Source organism: Thermobia domestica, chromosome 11 (genome assembly GCF_964235325.1).
Source record: "Thermobia domestica chromosome 11, izTheDome1.hap1.1, whole genome shotgun sequence".
Classification (NCBI taxonomy): domain Eukaryota; kingdom Metazoa; phylum Arthropoda; class Insecta; order Zygentoma; family Lepismatidae; genus Thermobia; species Thermobia domestica.
The window spans coordinates 5,970,489-5,995,216 of NC_137464.1; the positions used below are offsets into that span (position 1 = coordinate 5,970,489).

General features: G+C 36.7%; 1 protein-coding gene across 3 annotated transcripts in view; it reads right to left on the reverse strand.

Moving 5' to 3' along the window:
- Window positions 1–24,728, reverse strand: part of LOC145663845 (uncharacterized) — a 586,816-nt gene that overhangs the window by 322,982 nt on the left and 239,106 nt on the right. For all 3 annotated transcript variants that reach the window (XM_081729963.1, XM_081729961.1, XM_081729962.1), the window contains exon 2: window positions 10,499–10,543. In XM_081729963.1, the coding sequence (XP_081586089.1) occupies window positions 10,499–10,541 (43 nt within the window). In that variant the 5' untranslated portion in view covers window positions 10,542–10,543. The remainder of the gene's footprint in view (window positions 1–10,498; window positions 10,544–24,728) is intronic.

Consider the following 24,728-nt stretch of genomic DNA (forward strand, 5'->3'; position numbering starts at 1 on the left):
TGCCTTGTTCTGATCCACGCACACCAATGGTCGCAGTCCATGCCAACAGAAGCATCCCCAAACCATACAGCCGCCCTCAACTGCCTGTACAGTACGCACCATGCACAAGGGATTCATAGCTTTGTGCTGTTGACGCCACACATGCACACGCCCGTCGGAAAGAAGTAGCACAAACGGTTATTTGTCAGACCAACATCCTTTTACAATCATCGATGGTGCAATTAGAGTGTTCCTGTGCCTGAGCGGTGACGAATTGTAAAGAGGTGTTGAAGAGTGTGTCGTATACTGTGGAACTGCATGTGTGCCAGAGTACGCCGTATAGTTGCGTGGTTTATGGGTGTTGTGCATCCACCATATTATTGATCACGTAATTCCCAGACACTGATGGTTCGTTTGTCTGCCACGAACTGTTTGAAGCGAGACCCGCCCCACATTTTGAACCTCCTGTAGTTCCATCTTTTGGAGATCGTTACGCCATTTTCTTCGCACCCCTTGTACATCTTCAGTACACAGGAACGAGCGCATGCGACAAGTGTTGGTGTCTGGATCATTGACACCGGCAGGCCCGTAGCCAGCCGAAAAATGTAGGGGGGGTCCGGCTGAAGTTAGGGGAGGCCTGATCCAACCATATTATAGTTCATCACAATATTATAGTTCATTTGCAAGCCTACCGTGAAAATTTTAGGGGGCCAGCAAAAATTTAGGGGGGCGGTTCCCCTAGACCCCCCATGGATACGGGCCTGGACACCTGGTACCCACAACTATACCCTATTAAAATGTGGAGAAATCTATCCATCTTTCATTATAACAGTGTGCTGTCTGCCAACACGTAACCATGAGTGTGTTCTTTCTGTACTACCAGTCGGGGTGGTAATGTAATCAGCTTGGTTACTGACCACACTATCTTGTGTGGAAGAGCAGTCGCAATTTAGTGAGCATTCAGTGTAATATGTGTAGATATAAATAATCTTTGGTGTAAAAAGTTTTCATGCTTGTGTTGACATTAGTGAGATATAAAAGATGAATTCACCTATTTTAGAAGAACATGTTAAACTATTACGTTCCTAAATTAACCAGAATTTCACAAATTATGTTCTATACTTTCTGTTAAGTTTCCTAGATGCTGCTTAAAATTAAAGAATAAGGAAGTGAAGTCATTCCATCTTTGAAAACAATTTTGGAAGTAACTTTTCTGAAAATTATAGAAGTTTAATTAAATTTGATTAAAATTATACATTTTTTATTACATTTGTTCGAATTTTTTAATGGAGTCTATTGCGTGGGTTAAAATCAGTAAGATACAAATGAAAAAATTAAGACTTATAGATTTAGAAAATAGAAAATATTTCAAGGTAATTATGAAATCAAAAAGTGTTAAATGTGCTTATGTTCGTCAAAATTTTAGTTCTAATTCTATAGTTTGATTCATTCACTTAAGCTTAGGGATGCCAACTAGTGGGAAAAACTTATAAAGGTAATTTTCCCTACAATTAGCAGCGCATATGAGATTTTTCACATTTATACTTCACTCACCCTGTGTGTATTCTACAGAGGTGAGACAGCTGATTTGAAAGGTGATGGAATGACCTTTCCAACGGTATGCAGTATGTGGCAGTGGTGCCTTTGGAAGATAAGTTATTAAGGGATATTTGGGAATCATTGCCATCCAATTTCTCTAAATAGCCCTAACTTTCCCAAATTTTCCTCAATATCTTCCTTTCCAAAGACAACACTGCCACATGTTGCATACCGTTGGAAAGACCATTTCATCATCTTTCAAATCCGCTATGTCTCACCTCTGTAGAATAAATACAGGGTGAACAATACGCAACATAAAGTCAAAAATGATTCACAACCTGTAACTCTAAGACCGTTGAGTTTAGGATGAACGTTCACATGAACTTTTTTGCTTAGAATCAACCATACCACCATTTTCTGAAGAATTGCCCCTTCCTATTGGCACACCCTGTATAATTATATACACTTTTTTGTTCTCCTCTGGAGATTCGAATTGCACGTTGTGGCAACGTCGCAGATAAAGAACCATAAAATAGATCTACCAATCCATCAAATAGTTACATCGATCTTTTAAAGTACCATGTGTATGAATTTCCATATACACGGCTTTATGCAGCGCCTCGTGTATGGTTTTCCATACACACAAATATATATTGCACTTTTTCACGCTCGCTCTATAGGTGTGTATGCTATTACATACATATGGCGTAGAAGTCAAAATTTAATATCCATGCCGCGTGTATGCAAAACCATACACAAGGAAAATTATACATTTATGCGGTTAAAACAAAGGCGAAAACAAAGTATTAGTGGCGGATTGTTGTCCGTGGCGCACAGATGAGAAAGGTCAAAATATATAGTGGCGGTCAACGTGTTAGAGTCGATATACGTTCACACTAACACCATGTAATTGCTTGACGGATTCCAAGAGAAATGCTAATACTCCAAGTTAACTTTCCACGTTGCCAGAAAGTGAATTTTTTTATTTCCCATAGCGGTTGAATGGGACTCGAAGGGTATACCATCTGACCTATAGAATAATCCTCTGTTGTCTGTTGGCGTCAGTTTTGGAACGCCCGATATATATAAGCTGAAGCACTGACCATAAGTAACTGAAACACTGAAACGTTCGCCACAAGGCCACACAGGCTTTTATAATACTCTTGCGATACTAGTTAAGTATGTTATTTCAGTACCCAGAGGTGAATCGAATTCTAGGGAAAACAGATAACAAACCAACCTAATTCTTTATAGTCATAAGGGTTAGAAACACTAATCAAATCAGTTAACGGTTAGAAAGAAGTACACAACTCACTGCCGCTAAGATTCATGAAAAACTATGGTTAGCCGAATGTAGCGTGATCATGCGTAGTCAGTGCATCAGCTCTCAGGTGTCATTATTTCTGGCTTTCTAGACTTGATTTCGCTACTTCTTAATTCACGTAGTTCGTAATTCCTCAATTGTCTCATGATGATGAAACAATACATGCTAAGACATCATTTCTTAGCTAGATAACAGATATTTAGCACCCTATGATAAAGACCTTAATAAAGCTGTGTAATTTTATAATTGCAGCCACCCCCTCCCCCATCCCAAAATCGTGGGTCACCAGTGTTCAGTGGTATGTTATCCTGTATCTGATGAAAATATTGCTGTAGTATAGAAACATTTAACTATGCATATACCGGTACTACTTTATTTTTGTTAAATGTAAAATTGTTCATAATTGTACCTTGTATCAGTTTTAACAAATTTGGCATATCATTTACAAAACGAAATAGGCTCAAAATTTTTATTTTTCAAAAAAAAAAAAAATGTTACATGCAAAATTCATTAAAAAGTTTTGTTAGTAATATCTCAGTAGAAAATGTGCAACGTTTTGTTTCTCTCTACAGATGATATATATATATATATATATATATATATATATATATATATATATATATATATATATATATATATATATATATTTTAAAGTTCTATTTATGCCAAGTTTTCTTTTTAAATAGGGTTTATATAAAATGACAGTTTCTATGAATCCGGTTACAGATATGAATAAAAGAACAAAAAAGTTTCAATTTATAAAAATATCCAATTAGGAACTTATTCTCTGTAGGAAAAAGAAGAAAAAATAATTTTAAAAAAGGACAATAGAACAAGCTGAAGTGAGATGAATCAAAATTCAAAACTATCTCACCTTTTCATCATTTTAGAAACAAAAGTTTTTTTAATAATAAAAAAAGAAGCAGTATTCTTTTCCCTGTATAGAGAGCACATCTGAAGGCTGTAGAGTCGAACGGAGCAAATGAAATAAACTTGAATCGATATTTCCCTCCGTGCTATGCTCGATGCTTAACTCCCACCGAATACGAATAATACCAGGGATTCAAGTTAATGGAGTGAAATCCTGTTCTCAGTTCGGGCTTCATCCTCTTTTATCTAATCCTCACGTTCTTGGCATTGAAAATTCTTTGAAGAAGAACACACAGATGCGTTTTTTTTTTGTTTTTTTTTGTTTCTTTTATAATCTTAGAAAGCATCTACGATTCCGTTTCCTTAAAGAAAGAGAACCCCTAATAAAAAAAAAAAACTAAAAGAAACAATAAATTCACTCCATTCATAAATATTTTTGTGAATGAAAGATGGATTTATTTCTAGTATCTTGACACATGTTACTACTGAAGATAAACAGTGGCGATATGATAGATCCTTGTGGTACTCTTGTGTCTTAGAAATCTAAAATGATGCTTGATTGGCATTGTGATTATTTCAAAAGCAACACTCAAAGTGTTAATACACAAGGCTAGCATAAATGATTCATTCATTTTGAAAGATACGCACATGAAAGGTATATGAAAAGAACCACAAACACACCAAGTTTATACACCATCTATAAAAGTTCAATATGTGTCCCTTTGGTGACATGACACACGTCCAGACGATACTCGAGCTCATTCCATACATTTTGTAGCATAGTCCTGTCAATTGTCTACTATGCAGCACTGATGCGTTCTTTGAGATCGACTAAGGATTGTATACGCAAACAATGTCCTTAACGTACCCTCACAGGAAGAAGTCGCAGGGCGTTAAATCAGGAGATCTGGGAGGCCAGGAGAACAAACCTAGGTCATTCTCATCAGTACGCCCAATCCAGCAAAGCAGAAGTTCACCGTCTATATGGTGGTTCTTTTCCACACTCTCTTCTGAAAGTGCGTTGTAAGCCATAACAGACACACTCAAGCATACAAAATCTTTTTTCTTGCTTTCCCGCCATTTTTGACAGGTACTAATCTCGTGCTGCGACACCCGATCGGAAAGATAACGGACACGTGCTGCCATACAGTACGAACTTTGTGAGTTTGTGGTTCTTTCATGTGTGTACGTGTACAGGCCGGTAGCCAGCCCAAAAATGTAGGGGGCCCGATCCAAAAATATTATAGTTCATCACCATATAATAGTTCATTTGCAAGCCTACCGTCAAAATTTTAGGGGGACCCGGCCCCCTAGCGCCCCCTGGATACGGGCCTGTACGTGTAATACTTTTGAAACGAATGAATCATTTATGCTAACCCTGTATTTTAATACAATGAAAATGCAATATCAATAATTTCATTTGCTGTCCCATCTGCTCTAATAATCCACAGCGCGAGCTCCTGTGACGCACGTGGTGCCGGGTTTGATTCCCAGTAAGAGAACACTTTTGAACGTATTATACTGGTACGAATTTCATCTCAAATAGTAGATGTATGTCTTTTTTTAGCCTCAGTGCTGAACAGGGACACTCAACTGAAAAGACAAACAAGACTAGAAAGAGGTAATCAAACAGAAAAAGGTGGAAATGAAAAGAAAGAAAAATGAAAAAACTTCCAGTTTAACGTCCCACGATTACATCCTTTAGTCTAAGGGAGACGATTATTAAGGCAAATGAATGATGACGAAAGAACTGGTGGAATGAGAAAGTGGGAGGAAACGGGAGTCCACCCGAGAAAACCCACGGACCCGATGTTGTCCAAGAAAAGAAAGAAAAAAATTAAAAAAAAAAATAATTTTGTTTACTCGCAGCGTCGCTGGTTCACTGGCATCATCTCAGGTTTTGCCAGTTGAAGAAAAATTGTCCATTGACATAAGAGTTTCACGTTTCTAGATTTTCAAACCATGCTACGCATAATCACAAGTCTTATAGAACGACAATGTCCATGTGTCTGGTATCCAGGGGCGGATCCAGGATGGGCGATTGGGGCGATCGCTCCCCTCCAGAAGAGGAAACTTTCTCATTTTGTGTATAAATAAAACCCATCCCAGAGTTTGGAGCTCTTAAAAGTAGCTCTAAGTAGCAGTATTACAACCCACCGCTCCCCCCCCCCAGAAGCTCGTCTTGGATCCGCCCCTGCTGGTATCAGAGCAAAAATGGTCAGATATATCGGGAAGCGGTTTTATGCAATCGATTTAGCGTTTCAATAACAGATTCCACTTTTTTAACATAACTATAATTGTTTAACTGGAAATAACAGATGTAGTCTAAAAATTTGATTTTACATGGTCCTTCCTTCATAAGAATAATCTAGTTCTATAAGATTTTCTGAGAATATAGACGGTAGTAATTAATAATTACTTGTTGCCTTTACGGGCGTAGAATAACACAGGTTCAAGGGCGCCGATTTCTTTGTAAATTTGGGGTGGGGGCATTCAGATGCAGAAGGCATATATCAGGATTTTACGACAAATTGCATTCAAATTATGCCAAATATTGTATATTCTTAAATACAATAATGGGGGCCCACATGAGCTTTGGGGGGCCGGGCTCCCTCGGCCCCCCAGGATCGGCGCCCTTGCACAGGTTTAATACTACATAGACGTATTCGATCCCTCTCAACAAAAATTCTAGGTGCGCACCTGGTACTTAATATACTTATATGCGTGAACAATTGTTTTGTATGATGCGTTACGTGTATATGTGCATTCAAGTGACACACACACAATTCTCGATTGTGCTTTGTGTCGGTTCCCCTTCCCTGTTGGAATCATTACTTTGCCCTCCGCCTTGGAAAAAGTCTAACGAGCATCCCTGTAGTGTTTGAAACATATTGCTTAAACTTCAACTAGCAGATAGAAGAATTAATTCATCCACAATTCTAATAAACTATTTTAAAATATTTAAAAAAAAATGAATTCGATGTGTTAAAACTGTCTTTCGTTCTCTTTGAGACACAATAATTATTCATGTTGGTTGAATTTAACAATAAGTTAAGTCCCGAATAAGTTAAGTCCCAATGGTGTCATTTCATATTTTTCGGGTAAGATTTCACCGACACGTTTTACGATTCTTATTGCTATTTTATCTATTAAAAGCATGCGGTCTCGTGTTCGATTCCCGGTGGAGATATTCGGTTGAAAGAGTGTAAAAGCCTTTTCAATCCAGCCGTCTTGAGTGAGGTTTTCTTGAGTTTTCCTCCTTCACACTAGTAACTCACTAGTGCCTTCACACTAGGCAAATGTCGTGATGGCACCTAACATAAGTTTCAGGCCGCTTCCTTCCTTCCCCAATCCTTTCTTCCTTCCCTTTCCTTGGATAGTGTGATTGTCGAGGGGCGTCACCCCTCATACATGACGGACTAACTTGGCCATAGATACCGAATTCCAGAAAATCTAACTCCTAAATCCTAAATTGAAAAGCATATGTTTCTCACTTGCACGTTCCCGAGCCCCCTTTAAAATATCCTAAAGGGAGAAAATTTTGCTGGTTTCTACAACACACCACATCACTAGTTTAGCTCTCGTACACGAAATAATTATTTGCTGAAAATAGCATTAGGATTTAGAAGACTAAGTCATTAATAATCTTAATAATCAGTGCTTATAATCTAGTAGATATTTCGCATATTTTCCCGAACCTCAACAGAAAAATCGTTTATAATTTCAGTCATTTAATATGGCAAAAATCCTATTGAGAAAATAACAAATTTTCCTCTTTAGATTAATAGCATAAGTTGAGAAAATCTCTCCAGTAATTTTATGCTCAGTGGTTCGATGTAAGCTGTTTTCGTTCAAACTTAAAATATAATCTTAAACGATATCTTCTTAACTACCAGCGAATAATATCAAAGCTCCTTACGAATTAAGACTCATAATCTTGCCACCAGTAGGCGCTGGAATCATCAGTGTACGGTCGGGAAGCTGGTAACGAGATTACCAAATAGAAGAAGTAGTAGGGGCGTACTAATTACGGGGCAGCCAGTGAGCCTCAGCGCGGACGAAAGATGGAAGGAGCAACACAAGGGAAAAAAACAAATAAAAAACGGAATTGAATGACGGAATGGAAGAATTAAGAGAATGGAATGGGCTGGGGAAGCTTAATAATGTCAGATAAGAATGCTCAAACAAACGGGAAATGGATTTCTTAATTTCCTTCAATGGAAACATTTTAAGACGCTGTAAAAAGAATAATGTGTACTCCGAGCGGTACATTAAGCGGTCTAAAAGAATTCTAATTTCTCATTTCCTTTATGTAATAAAGAAAGAAAATCCAGCAATATACTGTTATATAGTGAATTTACTTGGTGGTGAAATGGATGCCTAAAAATACGGTCTACTTCATAGATCTAAGTTTAAGATTATTTGATTAGGGTTCAAATTTGGAGTTGTCAGAACAATTGCTTTTATTTACTGAGCTTTCTAGAACAACATAGGTGCAATCTAGGCCCGTATCCAGGGGGGTCTAGGGGGCCGGGCCCCTCTAAAATTTTCACGGTATGCTTGTAAATGAACTATAATATGTTGATGAACTATAATATGGCTGGATCGGGCCCCCCTACATTTTTGGGCTGGCTACCGACCTGGGGGTAAAACAGAGGGTGGTGTGTAATTTTCCATGATGTTGTTTACCACAAATTAATGTTGGTGTTATTTGCCATGGTATATTCATTGTGGATTAATCATATCATATCATATCATATCATATCATATATCATATCATATCATATCATCATGAAGATTGACGCATACCTCACGTAACAGCTGCGAGTTGCTAGACACCTGTATTTTTGATTCCCTGAAAATAAGTCTCGCCAGGAGCGCACCCAGAAATTTTTGAGGAGGGTTCCAAGTTTTGCGGGGAAGTCCAGTACCACAAGCCACTACTGCTATTAGTATGGAACGGATATTATTCTGCGCCCGAAAAAACGACAAGTAATTGTAAAATACTTCCACTTACATTTTCAGAATAAAAATTATTGAATTAAATTGCTTTTTATAATTGAAATAGTGCAGATGAAGTGTAAAATCAAATTTTCATGTTACATCAATTATGTCCCTGTATAGTTTTATTGAAAAAGTATTCAAATTTATGTTGAGTTAAGAATTTTTAGCGGGTCCGGATAAAGTGGATCCGCCCTGGGTTCGCCCCTGGCCCAATCCTTCATAACTTATTATTTTCGCTCCGAAAAATGAAGAAGGAAGATGGAGTTACTTGAGACGAAACCAAGTTGATTTGCTTTCTGGACTACATTTTATTCATCTTAGCACGGACGTACGCAGGGGGTGGGTCCTGAGGGTCCGGATCCCCCCCCGAAATGAGGACTTTTTTGTAAATTTAGTCTAATTTTAGGGGCAATTTCACTATTTTTAATATAATTTAGCCTGAAATTGTGTTTGGACCCCCCAAAAAGCTTTGTACCCCTCCCGAAATAAATTCCTGCTTACGTCCCTGCATCTTAGCATTTAAAAGCTTAAGTATGGTACGAGCTTGTATAACTAAAGTTTATTCGTACCGTTTTGAGTGAAAAATTATGCCCCATCCCCCAAATTTCCATGAGCTCTTAAATCTGGCTGTGAGCGCCCTTGCTGCGTAGGAGATTTGGGTTTATCTAAGAAGTTATCGTCACAGAGACAGAGAACAGGAGTCCTACAGCAGTGAAAGTTATTAATTCGAAAATAAATGTACGGTATATGAAAAGAACATGGTATGACCAGTGGTGCTATTCTAATTTTTTAACAACCGGTTCTGTATTATTTACCTATATTATATATAATCTGAGATAGATATCAAATGGGTAGATAGATACATAGATATAATTATCTTAGGAAACAAAAGGAAACAAACTATACAAGAGTTCTTACATTCTAGAACGCAACTCAAATTTTAGCAGCTTTTGTTCGAAGTAAGAACTGTTTCTATTATATTTTGTGGCGCCAGGTTCAAACAAAACCGACTTTAGGAGGGGGGAAACATGTGTCAGAATAACAATAGTGTATTTTTGTTAGTAATATTTAGGGCAGTTTTAGCAAAACCAACCTTTTCTTATTTGAAAATTTCAAACATTTATTGTCACCAATACAAATATTGAGCACTCAAAGGAATTAACAATTAAGACCTGGAAAACTCTTTATCGGTCGCATCAGATAATATATCTTGGCACCCATGTATTCAAATGCTGTCTCACCATTGAATTGTTGCTTGTTTTCACAATACAAGCGAGGAGGATAAGTACAGAGGTATTTTCAAAAATTTGTCGGTCTTCTTTCTTTCACACTTGGTTAGGTCATGCGTTATATATATATATATATATATATATATATATATATATATATATATATATATATATATATATATATATATATATATATATATATATATATATATATGGGGGTTATATCTGTGTATAACAAACGGTTCTGCGAACTCGAAATATTTGAATAACCGGCTCAATACTACCACTGGGTGTGACTTATGCGCTCGAAAAACATCCAGTCCAGACCCGTACCCACGGGGTCTAGGGGGGATATCCCCCTAAATTTCTACTGGAACCCCTAAAATTTTCATGGTAGGTTTGCAAATGAAATATAATATGGTTGGATCGGGCCCCCTGTAACTTTTACCGCCCCCCTACATTTTAGGGTTGGCTACCGACCTGATCCAGTCTTAGAAATAATTGTCACAAGTCGTACATTTATTTCAAATATATATAAATAAATATTACTTACTTTTGTATCTTAACAAATATCCCCCTTTTACTTGTTTCACCATGCCTGGAAAGAAAAGAATAAAAAAGAACATTATGGAAGTTGTAAAATAACATTTTCTGCTGTAAGATGTTTCTGTAAAAGTTTTAACAAATATTTTAAAATTTTCATATTAACCAGCAAAAGTATTGTTAATTATACCATTTTAATTTCTTTCTATTAAAGTTTTAAATGAAATTGTCTTTTTTACAAGCTAGATTCAAATTCGTTTTTTGTTGTGGATAAACATGAAGTGATCACCCATTAAAAACAATTATCATGATGAGCTTATATATATCTATGATTGTACAGGCTAGTAAGTTCTTGAACTGAAAATATTAAGTCATTGGATATATTTGTGAAAAACGTGGGGACAGTTTAGCGATGGGGAAACCGATTCACCTCTGAGATCGCCGCTCAATAGTTCACTCATTAAAATGAATCGATTCATTTGAACGACTCAGTGACTCACTTATATTTTTACAACGGGGAGAGGGGGAAGTTAAAAATTGTATTATCAGAGTAAATGCATAACATAAAATGAATTTAAAAGGTATAACTCCACTTTTAGATTACAAGCATACTGCTATTAACAAATTTAACTTTAAAAAATCACAGGAAGTTACACTTTTAGACTAATGTAAATTACAATTAACAAATGTAACAGACAAAAATGCAATTCAGATACAAAACGCACATACAAATTAGACTAAATAAAATTACTATTAATAAGCGTGAATCACAAATGCAAAATAGCTCGTTGCAAATTACAGCCTAAACGAATCAAAATACGCAATGCAAACTATTACAACTTTACACTCAATACTATAGCAATACAATTTTAGTATTACTGGAAATGTGTTACAACTTTAAATTCTATGCCAAAAATATTATAATTTTATTACAACATCATGAGAATCTAAATTTTTCCTTAAAATGTTGGCCACCACATCCCCCTTAGAATACACATTTTAATCAAAGTAACGAGTTCCCCGTGGCTAAGCGGTTAGCGCGCGAGACCCGGCGTTCGATTCCCGGTGGGAGCTCATGTGGTTCAGGTTCCACGTTAATCAGCAGGTCCACGTCTCATATAGCCTCGCTGCTGAAATAAAATAAAATATTTTAGTTTAATGGCAAACGATTAAGCCCTGTAGGCTAAGGAAGACGATGATTAAAGCAACTAAATGATGATGAAAGAATTGGTGGAATGAGAAAGTGGGAGAAAACGGAGTACTTGAGAAAACCCACGGACATGATGTCCACCACGAACTTACTTGGCCGGAGAGCGAACCAGGTGCCCGACGCACCAGAGGTAAGCGATTTACCACTGAGCTACAGTGCCTCGCTACTGAAAAGAACACTAGACTCAAAGCCAAATCAAATCAGGCCCGTAGCCAGCCCAAAAATGTAGGGGGGCTCGGTGGATGTTAGGGAGGGCGATCCAACCATATTATAGTTCATCACCATATTATAGGTCAAGCCTACCATGAAAATTTTAGGGGAAACAATAAAAATTGACAAGTGGCCCGGTCCCCGCGCCCCCCGTGGATACGGACCTGAATCAAATCAAAGTAACATGATAAAAACTGAATTCGAAGTACGTGTTAATAACTATACCAAAAAATTAATTGTAAACGGTTCAACTGTTTTCCCTTGGCGTGATTACAAGATTATTGTCATTTTTTAAAAATAATAGACGAATTGTGTCAATAACATAACATTGCGGTTTAAGAACTGTTTTGAATTGAATTGAATTGAAAATGCCTTTATTCATAAGGAGAGGTTCAGCTGTAGGCTGCTCTACCACCTAACCTAACAAAAATAGAATTAGGAATGTTACATGGAATATATATAAAGATATTTTACACGTACATATATAACGACAATAAACATATAGCGTTTAGTTAAATACAAATTAATATTTTATATATATAATATTTTAGACTGCAGCAAATAAACCAATTTTGTATGCATATTGTAGTATAGAGGACAAGTACTAGGCCTACTGTATCTGAACAACTGACTATTATATTCTTACTTCATATTGGTTTTCTTCATATATATATCAGGGGTGCCCACAAGGGGGGGCTATGACGCAAACTGCGTCATTGAAATATTTAGGGTGTTAAAAATCTATATAAATATGTTTGAGGGGGTGTAAAAATTAATCGAAAAGATTTTCTTTTCATGGAAGAACACCTATGGATAGACAATTGCGGGGGGGATTCGTCATGGACATAAGGGGGGCACCACTGTATACCACTGTCTGTTGATGTAAAATATGATCCTTTACCCGACGTTTGAAGGTCAAGAATCCTTTGCACTCGATTATATCGGAAGGTAATGAATTCCAGGCTCTCATAGCTGAAATAAAGAATGATTTCGCTGCTTTCGTTAATGTATGCCGCGGAATGTCAAATGTACGGGAACGTTTTGTTTCGTATGGATGGATTTCATTTCGGAACGTCAGTTTACTTTTAAGATAAAGGGGGCCATTATTGTGTATGACCTTATGTATCTAAGTACAGAAAACCTTAACAGGGGTATCGATCCCACCTATCCCAACCCTGTGTGCTTCCATAAAATTCAGTTGTGTTGTAGGTACACCTTACGGGGAATACGTTTTGAATTTTGTACATCACAGTCTTAAAAATTTCCATAATAGGCCTATATTATAAAAATATCTTAAAATACCCTTAAGTAGACCTTCGTTATTTAAGATGAAATTACCTTTTGTAACTAAAATAATGAACTAAGACAGTCAGGATCAATTCTTTCCTATTATAATATATTTAAAATTTACTGTAATTATTACGAATTTATTTGAATTACATATGCTCATTTTAACGTACCATTTCCCTTAAGAATTGTATAACACATACTTTTGTTTAACTGTTGCACGATATTGATGCACGAACAAACGCAGAGTGACTAATCAGTTCTTATCTCTGCTGCTGGTGCGCTGTGCGCTCTCTTCATTAATTTCTCAACTGAATATTCAATTGTCTATGTGCGATTGCAAGAGCGGATCCAGGGAACAGGAAAGAACCGGCTCTTACGGGCCTTTACGTACTTGACCTACACCCCCTATTCTGCAGATTCGACTTTAATTGATAGTTAAAAGTTTACGTTTTATATGTAAAATATCAATGTAAGTCCAACTGCCACATCAAAGTGCTAAACATTTACATTGTTGGTACTCTTTTTAATTTATTCATGCCAGAGGTACAAATACACTAAGGCAACGCACATTTGCCGAACTCGACTGAAGAGGCGCTCGCCTCGTGAGAACCAGCGAAACTACCCCTCCAAAACAGCAACTGACTGAACCAACCAACAAGATTAAACAGCAAGAGGGCGGTTTGCGAGTGAGCGACGTACAAGATTCACGTTCTCCAAACATTGTCACTCCTAAAGAATCGTCCCTTCCAGAGAACAGTGGTTCAAAAAGAACTATGACTCCTGAAGAACCACGACTCCCGAAGAACAATGACGAACCACGGCTCCCGAAGAATCATGATTCCCGAAGAACCACGACTCCCAAAGAACAACGACTCCCGAAGAACAACGACTCTCGAAGAGTAACGACTCTCGAAGAATAGTTGCTCATTTCTAGTGAACAACGACTCATTCACTCATCCAAAAGAGTTAGAAAAGTCGGCTCACTCGTGAGCGATACATCACTAGGACAATTAGATTGAGTATAAATATGTAATAAAACTGCATTACAGTATGTAATGTACTTAAAAACGCATTTACTGGTAAAAATTTAAGTCAAATTTAGAATCACATTTTTCAATCAAAATCATACAGTACAGTTGAAACAAAGAAATTCAACAATGCACGCTTTAAACTGCTTGCTTGCACCGCGTCATCCGGCTCGGCGGTGAAATAGAGAGCAGAAGAAAGAAGGCTTGTTTACATCTACAGTACAATTCTGAGGTAGCGCCTTCTGTCAGATCTATTTGTCAACAGCACGTTGAACTACTGGGCGGCTGAACCTCAAAAACATTGAAGTAGAGAGCAATCTGCTCGGAATTTTGCCAAATATTGAATTACCGAACATGGTGGCTGCAAAACTGTTGAACTGTATAGAGGACCCTGTACGCCAGGAAAATTCTCAAAAAGTGTTGAACTACCGGGCTTGTTGAAGTACCGGTATCGAATGTTAAACTACTGAGCTCGCCCTGTACTATTTTCAATCGTAGATACTTCAAAATTTCAGTTTACAGAATAAATGAAAGGAATTGGTTACATAAATTGTGTACACATAAACAGACGGAAAGAACTAGCAGTTAAAATTAACGTCATAGGTTTCCATTTCAATACCAAAAAGAAATTGCCATGAAGCACTTTGATCGACATCGTGATCTGTTTTCTCACAGTTTGATATTGTTTCATGTTCTATTTCCTGTCCCGTCTGATTTAACCCCTTTCTGCATGATTTTTTTTTCTTTTAGCGAAAAAAAAATCAGTATTGGAAATCCTCATGGGAACTTGAAAAATGAATTAAAACTTGAATTTTAGATTTTTCACTTAATTCCGACGAGAAATAAGTAAGTGCCATATATGACACACTTATAACTCACAAAAGACATGCCAGATGACACCAAAATCTCTTATTCATACACGTCAATATCTCACACAGCAGACAAAACAGTCATTTGGTGCCTTTGATAAATCACAAAAAAGCTAAAGTGAAAAAAGGGGATGTGCCATATATGGCACGACGTGCATTAAGGGGTTAACTACAAGGAGAAGTTGTAAGTCTTGGAATATTTCAGCAATTCAAGCACCACGTGCGTGTATACGCCGTGATTGGCCGAAAGTACAGAGTTAAAGTTGCCCACAGGTAGTATGGCAAGCGGACTATTTACCACAAAGGCACCACTCCGTCAGTCAGATATTCAGTTAGTTTTTAGCGGCAGTAACGTTGAATGCTTAACAATATCTGCTATTTAAACTGTTACTGTACAAATAAGGGAGCCACTCAAAACATTTATTATGCCAAAGGAAAAGATACAGTGAACTACATCAGAAAAACTCGTTGGTTTAAGAAATGTCGTGAAGACTGAAAAAAAATGTAGAAGAGTAGCGAAGGTCCAGGGTAATAAATTTTGAGGTCATACAACACGCCATTGTCACTGTGTTTTAGCATATAAGGAATAATATTTTTGCTAACTTCCAATACTTTGCACTTTATTGCATCCTTGCACTGCATTATATCCTGAATACAGTGATGATGTCAGAGGGTGGCCCGTGAGAATCACCCTGAAGCATATCGTGCTCAATGTAGATCCCCAGTACTTTTGTAATACGTATTTCCCCTCCCCCCAGTGTATTGAAATTCTCCCCTGGAGAAAATCTGAAATCGTCACTCGCTGTGTATCATACATTTACACTGGGGTGTAATTCCCACTTATCTATGATCGGTAACCTATACTGTGCCTGGTGAGTATGCAACCCAAACGTTTGTTTGAATAGACGGGTTGCATAAACGTCTGGGCGGGGGAACGTCTACCTGAGGGCAAGTGAAACAAAGTACGGCGTTTTCTTAAAACAGTGAAATACATTCCAAACAGTTTATACAGCTATACAGTAGTTCTTCTTTATTGACGAAGGGACAAATGACAAGATAAGAAGTCATCTATAAAAACAGATATAGGAGACAAAATATTGGAGTTTAATATCCAGTCTTAACTACGAATGGTAGACCTATTATGTCTACGCATGCACTTTGCCTCGCTCGTTATGTAAAACTTCAATACAATTTGCATTATAAGGTTGTAAGAAGATCAATATTCATTACGTCGAACGAAAACTTAAGCTTTTTCTTCTTCACTCTAAAGCAGAACCCGTAACAAGAATAAAAAAAAGATTCTTTCCTGAATTCGATCAGACGGTGCTTGCTAGCTTGGAGCGATAAAATTTCTTTCAAACACTATTTTAAATATCTCAGATCCCTATAGAAATTCCAATCTTTAATTTGAAGAATTGTTTTAAGACTCAGCATTATTAATGCACTTGTATAAACGAAATACGGAGCATAAAGTGAGTACAATTCTGGACGCAAAGCGCTTCAGACTTTGTACAGCAATACACGTTTCTTCTTTGTTTTCGTATTGTATACAGCAGTGGTTCTCAAACTAATTCCTATTACGACCCCCATTTCATCATATCCTCTTGTCAGCGATCCCCTTATAATTTCTGGTTTGTAATAAGCTTGTCTGGGACTTTTTATATATCTATTGCAGAGATCTCACGCTATCCATCTATTTCTATGATAATGGAATCCATTTCTTGTATATAGTGGATACAGTAACTTCCCTAAAAGCAAATTAAAACCAAATTTTGTCAGTTCATTCATATTACAAATATCGAATCTGATCTATCATACTGTTTCAAAATGGAGGCCGTTTGAAAATTTTAAAACTTCATAAGTCCCTTATTTTTGGGTCATATGATACAGAAAAAAATAAAGAGATTTCTAATTCTGGTTTTAAACAACTTGGACAGTTGTTAGAAAAGTTATTGAGTATTTTAAATGACCTGATAATGTGCATCACAAAGATTGAACCGGACATTGCCGCAGTAATAAAATCACGCCATGGACAGCTATTTTTTTTAGCTTTCAATTTTAATTGTGTTTCAATATGCAGGTTTAGTTGCATTTGCATTCTTCTGGTATTTCAATATGCAGTTCTCATTAGTTTCATATCGTACCTCTTTCATTTAAATGGATTTTTAAACTAGGAATGCAATGTATATACCCGATTGCAATGAAATGAGCTGATCGAGCTTAAACTACGTAATCAGGAAGCGTTTTTCGGTGATTATTCCTCGATGGTACATCGGATTTTTGATTTCGACCTATGTTGTCACTCAGCACGACATACTCTATCAGCGTGCTAAGTTTGGTTGAGATCGGCCAAACGGTCTAGGAGGAAGCGTTTTTCGGTGATTATTCCTCGATGGTACATCGGATTTTTGATTTCGATCTATGTTGTCACTCAGCACGACATACTCTATCAGCGTGCTAAGTTTGGTTGAGATCGGCCAAACGGTCTAGGAGGAGTTTACGGACAACCAAACGGCTAACCCGAGTATAAGAGCTTCGCTTCGCTCGGCTCAACAAGTCTGCACCTGTTAGAAAATGTTCAGTAGACTTATTTTTTGTTGTTCTTAACACTATGTATAAAAATAAAAATATCCATATCAGAACAAAATTCAAAATAATATTTAAAAATATTTTCCGGTATTAGATTCTAATTATATTTATCTCTTCCACTTTACTTCGCAACTTCCATGAAACCCTCTTGCGACCCCTAGTGGTTGTGACCTCCAGCATGAGAAACCCTGGTATACAGTATATGTTAATTTTTTCTTCTTGTATTGAATGAAGTAAGATATTAGGAAATCTTATCGTCGCAGTTGTACTGGTGTTGATTATGTATGGCATCTTTTCTTCTTGTTTTTCGAGCGGACGATACGAGAGAAGGCAGTAATTCACCGTGAAGAAAAACTCATTTCGACATTTAAATGGATTCACACGTTCCTTATATCCTGAGACACGTTTGGATGTCTGTCGATCTATTCCTCCTTATGTGTGCATAGTTGTCTAGAAGCCATACCTCTCAATATTTCCAGATCAAAGTTTAAACTAACTAGGGAAGATCGCGAGGTGTTACTCTGACTTCATATCGATACTATGCTCAATCGACTCGTTTTTACATATGAAACAATTACGCAAACGGAGAAATCCTCGATCGCAAGCATGTCTGAATTAAGAGTGTTAAAAATGCAAAATTGAACGGATATTGCAAAAAGTTTGAAGTACCCATTTCTTGAGATAGAGACTTCATTGGGAGATATCCTTTGGTGCCCAGCACGGCGATGAGGTCAAAATATACGCAGTTTTCAAGATAAGGACGCTTATTGGGGGGGGGGGGGGTGAAGGGTAATGTTATCTTACAACTGGCAAATTGCCTTCTGTTTTCCACACAGGATCGATAAGCTAATTAAATGTATTTGCCACCCTTATTCAAGTGTATTGTCATTCAAATATCACTTTCCTGTGCCACCTTCAAATTGAACAATGACAATGGTGAAGAGTTCTATCTCCAAAAATAGTTACTTCAAACTTTTCTCAAAATCTGTTCAATTTTGAACTTTTAACGCTCGTAATTCAAACATACATACGATCGAGGATTTCCCCGTTTGCGTAATTGTTTCGTATGTAAAAGCGAGTCAATTGAGCATAGTATCGATATGAAGTCAGAGTAAGAACCCAGGACCTTCCCTACTAAGTTTTCATAAGATTCTCCGCAGGTTTTTTTAAAAAGAAATTCTTCCTACCTCCAAATGGAAGTAGTTTAATGCAAGGCGAAAATCAAATAATGCGATTTTCCCGTAAACTGATCTAATATCTCTGTTTGTAAGATACATTATTTAATTATTTAATTAGCCATTAACCATTAGCATTTAATTAGCCATAAACCATTATTTAATTAGCAACTATTTAATATTGTAGTTTACTTTTGGAATTAAGTTCTTTTCGAAGGATTTTCACAAAAATTAACCCACAATATTTTATTCATATTTCATAAATAACTGTTCGTTTTACAGAGACCACGGTGGCTCAGAGGTAGAGCGTTCACCTCTGGTGGATGGGATCCTTCGTTTGATCCTAGTATGCACCAAGTGAGCTTTGTAGTGAACAAACACCGTGTGCATGGGTTGTTTCAGGGTTCTTCCGTTTCCTCCCACTTTCTTCATTCCACCATTTCATTCATTTCTTATCATCACCTTCCCCTTTAGCCTAGGCGGCATAACCGTGGTATGTAAAACTTAAATATTTCATTTCACTTCATTTTTGTTCCACTTACAACAATATAACATAGCATAAGTCATCAATTATTTTTAAAAAGTCCATCAAGGATAGTTTATTATTCAGGGCCGATTTTTCGGTCATATTTTTGAATGACTCAGGTATTTTGTTTATATTTTAAAATAAACTTTTCATTAACAAATCTCCAATGTAGTATACGTCATTTATCCTTAGAAATCTGTATTTACTGATAGAGTTGTTTTTTATGGATAGTTTTCCAAAAATAATTCACGTGATTTTGTTCATATTTCATCAATACATACTTCATTAACAGTATTATACAGGGTCCAATATACAATGCAACCCGGAGTTTGGGATAGTAGAACTTTTGAACCAGAAGCGGTACACAAGTAATAGTTATACCAAACTGAAGCCTTATTCATGCATATATTTTTAAACTAGGAAGCAACGAGTGAAGTACACTAGGAACCACATACTGTTCCCATATGTAATAGAAGGTGTAAATCAATTTTTTATAAGTCATGTAAATTGACTAAAACCCATACGTATGGATGTTTTCTCGTTAATTTTCAGTTTGTATAGTTGGAGTAGCTTGGAAACAATGGAATGGAAGAAATAATTTTTCATTTCCACCGATAACCAATCAGATGAGACCTCTGTAAGGGGTAACTAGGAAAATAGTAGTTTTCATAAATTAACATTCTGAGTTGGCAACAGTACTGATGTTTCAGTGCATCAAAAGGTGTTTTAAGGATCTGTCTACATTATGCAATTCCTGAAAACAATGAAAAAGAAACTTTGAAATTATTATGATAAAACTTTTACTTACATGCACCCGGCAACATTGCTATTCATCATGAAATGAATTGTCAGTTCTACAGCAGATTCTGGAAGTGTCCCCGTTTTGATTCAATGAATAGCAGTGTTACCGGATGCATGTAAGTAAAAGTTTTATCACAATAATTTCAAAGTTTCTTTTTCATTGTTTTCAGGAATTACATAATGTAGACAGATCCTTAACACACCTTTTGATGCACCGAAACATCTACTATCCCAAACTCCGGGTTGCATTGTATATTGGACACCCTGTACTTTGGCTTAAGTTATTTCCGGCGAATCTTCCACAAAAAGCAGTTTACTCTTTTAGATGTGTTCGGACCAAGATTTCGGAAAATATGAATTTCAAGTTTGTTCTTTTATAAACGATAAATTCAGCAGTAACTTAGAGATTATGACATGATTTTATTAAGAATTGAGAACAAGAAAGTTTAGTGTGATGGACCGTATCTTGTATTATTTCCGGTTCACTAGTTCGAAAAATGCTTAACATTGGGTGAAATAGCTTCCTAATTTTCCTGAAGATAGTAGATCAGCACAGGCCCGTATCCAGGGTGTCTAGGGGGCCGGGCCCCCCTAAATTTTTGCTGGCTCCCTAAAAGTTATACAGTAGGCTTGCAAAAGAACTATAATATGGTGATGAACTATCATATGGTTGGATTGCCCCCCCCCTAACTTCAGCCGGGCCCCCCTTACAATTTTGGGCTTTCTACGGGCCTGGATCAGCATCGAAAAGTCAGCTCTAAAAATAGAAACTGTAGGTGTTGGCAGTGGATATTTGAAGCAACAACAAATACAGAAACGGATGAACAAGAATTTCACAATAGTTTAACAGCAAAGAACTTCATGTCGAAGATGCTGATATTGCAAGAAGTTATAAACTATCAAAACGCTGTATACAACATGCAGTGGAGTATTTAGGATTTTTCTTTCGGGAGACTATGCATAGCACGGGGAAGCGGGGGCAATTGCCTACCTGAGTTTGAGAATTAAGTATATTTTAATCGATTGTCTATTAATATATGATGAAAAAACGTAGAACTCGTGTGTCAGTGGAGGATGTTATCCCCCCAGGCAAATTTGAAATGACGCTCCTACAAACACACTTTGAATAACTGTAATGTCATTTCAAGTTAACTGATTTCATTTTAGAAAAAAAAATGGAAATATTCAGCTTTATCAGTTTATGTTTTCACTTGAAAGAAAATGTTGAGACGAGTTGAAGTTGAAATATACTGATTGCAGTTTTAATGGCAAGAACTCCAGACTGGTGAATCTTACGTGATATAATACACACAAAAAATTAGCAGTGAATCTAACCTTTAATTATATTCATAGAAGAAAAAGCAAGCATCTTCTTGGCCTACCTAATTTCCCGGGCTACTTGTTGCCCCCTCTTGATTTTCTTCAATTCAAATACTTACCTTTCTTTATAACTAAACGATGTAAATATTCTTTTGCTATAATAAGTAAAGTCCCGTTATGTTGATATCCGTGCAAAATATGTTGAACACCAATTTCGCTTATCAGCTTCTCTTAGTTTTTGTGTTACTGACGACGGTCGACTTGAATGACAACTAACAACGGTCGAAAGTATGATAGGAGAAACGAAAAAAGTAACAACTAAGAAAAGAAACAGAAGAGTAGAATGGATGAAAGATAGAAAAAAAGAAAACACAGATCTTACATGAAATGAAATTTGACAAATACAGTATTATCTCTAAACAAAGAGCATAAAAAAATGGAAAGTCAATGAAATTCTTAGAAATGGTAAGAACGGTTATTGTTGTATATACGTGGAGTGCGAAAAACTAACAATTTCCGAAGGGAGTTGGTTGGATAAACCCCTAAATACGCCACTGGCAACATGTATATGCAACAGTTTTTTGCGAATAAATCACTTCTAACTAATGTTTCTCTCAGTTGTTCAGCTGTAATTTCCACTAATTAAGCGATCAACCTATTCATGTGGGCTATACACCAAATAAAATCTAATGCCTTGTAAATTAATAAGGAAACACATTATTAAGATCATTATGGAACTCAGGATAAACTTATTATTTAAACGTGGAGCGAGATCGTACAGAGATAAGTATTAATGATCCACAATGAACTGACCTAGCAAAGGTTAGAATACGAAGAAAATGTTTTGTTTCTGTGGCGAGGTACTTTTGGGTTCCTTAAGCCATGGAACTATTTAGTTATAACAATATCAAAAATTGTGTCAATATTTTAACCACAAAATACGTGCCTGCCATCTTCTGGTAGAAAAAACTAAAACTAGTTAATTGGACATTCTTTGTATGAATTTTCTCTCTCTCTTTTTCGTCCATTATATATATTGATTATCTCTCTCACCCCTCCTAAATTCTACAGAAGACCCTTTAATTGACAAGATGAAATACGATTGGAAGAGGGGTCAGGTGTGATTATTGGTTTGGATACAAAATCCGCCTCTTCTGTTGTGATAACCACCTCTGGGATTACACTTTTATGGCTCGTAATCTAGTTGCAGGACAATCCGCTACGAGTCGCTACGATCGCTCTGGAATAGCAATCGAATATATACCTTCTTTTTTTCGTTCTTTTTCGGAGGATTCTCTATCAAAAGCTTCTGGAATATAACAATCGGCGACAAAAAGAACAGAAAAAGCTTGCTCAAAGACAAACCCTACAATGAAACTGTTGATATCCTGTATATATCCCTGTAACAATTCTGCATGCGAAAGAGGATACTTTGGAATAGTTTTTCAAAACTAATAAAGGTGTTACGGGGTGACTAAAGTAATGCAGAACATATTCCTTAAAAGTCAAAGGTTGAAGTTGTGCCTACGCTGCCAAGAATAAATATAAATTTTGCGTTATCGTAATAATTTAATATTGAACATTTCGGACCCTGCGCTCTCACATATGAGCATGAATCTCTTTGTCATTCCTCTCAACATCTTGTACATGTCCTTTTACAGACACAAATGAAAGACGTCTTGACAAAAATTGGCAAGAGATACCATAAAGGGGAGATTTTTTCTATTACTTTTTCAATATCTTGCGCCGTTTCCAAGATTTGAGCGTACTTCCGGTTGGAGTTTCTAATTCATGTATGACCAGTGTTTTCTTTCTTCTTGCATGCAGTGTGTAATAAGCAAATATATTACATACACAATTAATTATATTGTCAGTGATATATGGTGTTTATTGAGCAAAACACTTGAAACAATAAAGATTTATCTTAGGCTGGAGAAATTGTTATCCTTCGTTTTTCATTATCATTTGGCCATGAAGTAAACGCCTAAGAGATATACAACCCCGACATACAAATATATGATGTTTGAATGTATAAGTCGTAGGATATGATGTTTTTTAAATGTAATAAAGAAATAACTGCCATGTTTTTGTTAAATATCCATTAGAACTGAACACTCTACACAAAATTTGCAATCGATCAGTGAAAACGGTATCTTTCTAGAGCCTATGGTTTCCGAGAACGTACTGTCTTAAAAGATTAGCCACAAACATAAACGTTCACAAACAAATAAACTTTTCTAGCATTTTAATATATAGATAATATTTTTAAGGTTGTTTACAAAGTATGAGTTTAACATCAGGAGAAAAAAGGTAACAACTTTATCCGGGGTTTGAAGTTAAATTTATTCAGTCTTTCGAATGTATGATAACAATTTAGTTACACTGCGAGACCCATTTTAAGAATATTTCGAATATTACAACAATTTTGAGTCAATAACTGACCTTCAAGAACTACTAGTGATATCTTTGCGTTAATCATCTAGAATGCAAATAGTGATACTATTTACAAGATAATCCCAGGGTGATTCATTCCTATCTCGTGGTTAAGTGGTTAGCGTACGTACGGTACCTTCAACGGGAATGTCTCTGGTTCGATTTCTAGCGGGAGCTCATGTTGTTGAGATCCCTTGTTACCCGTTTCATATAGCCTCGCTGTTGAAAGGGACGCCCAACTCAAAATCACATCACACATTCTATCCCTAACACCAAAGGTGCGCATCCCTTATGGGGACAGGGCCGCGGTGGCTCAGTGGTAGAGCGTTCACCTCTGGTGCTTGGGGTCCAGGGTTCGATCCCAGCCCCCACCAAGTAAACTTTGTGGTGGACAAACACCGTGTGCGTGGGTTTTCTCGGGGTTCTCCCGTTTCCTCCCACTTTCTTAATTCCACCATTTCACTCATCTCTCATTATCACCGTCTGCTTTAGCCTAACCGGCATAATCGTGGGACGTTAAACTTAAAGATTTTATTTCATCTTTCCCTTATGGGGACAATCCCTCCAAAGTTAATATTCGCCCCCCACCCATTTACAATCCTGGCTGCCAAATTGTTCTTCCTTAAATTTAGGATTCTTCTCCTAAATTTACGATTGTTCTCCCCTAAATTTATGATTGTTATCCACTAAATTTACTATTCTTCCCCCAAATTTACGATTGTTCAACACTAAATTTACGATTCTTCCTTAAATTTACTATTCTTCCCCTAAAATTACGATTGTTACCCC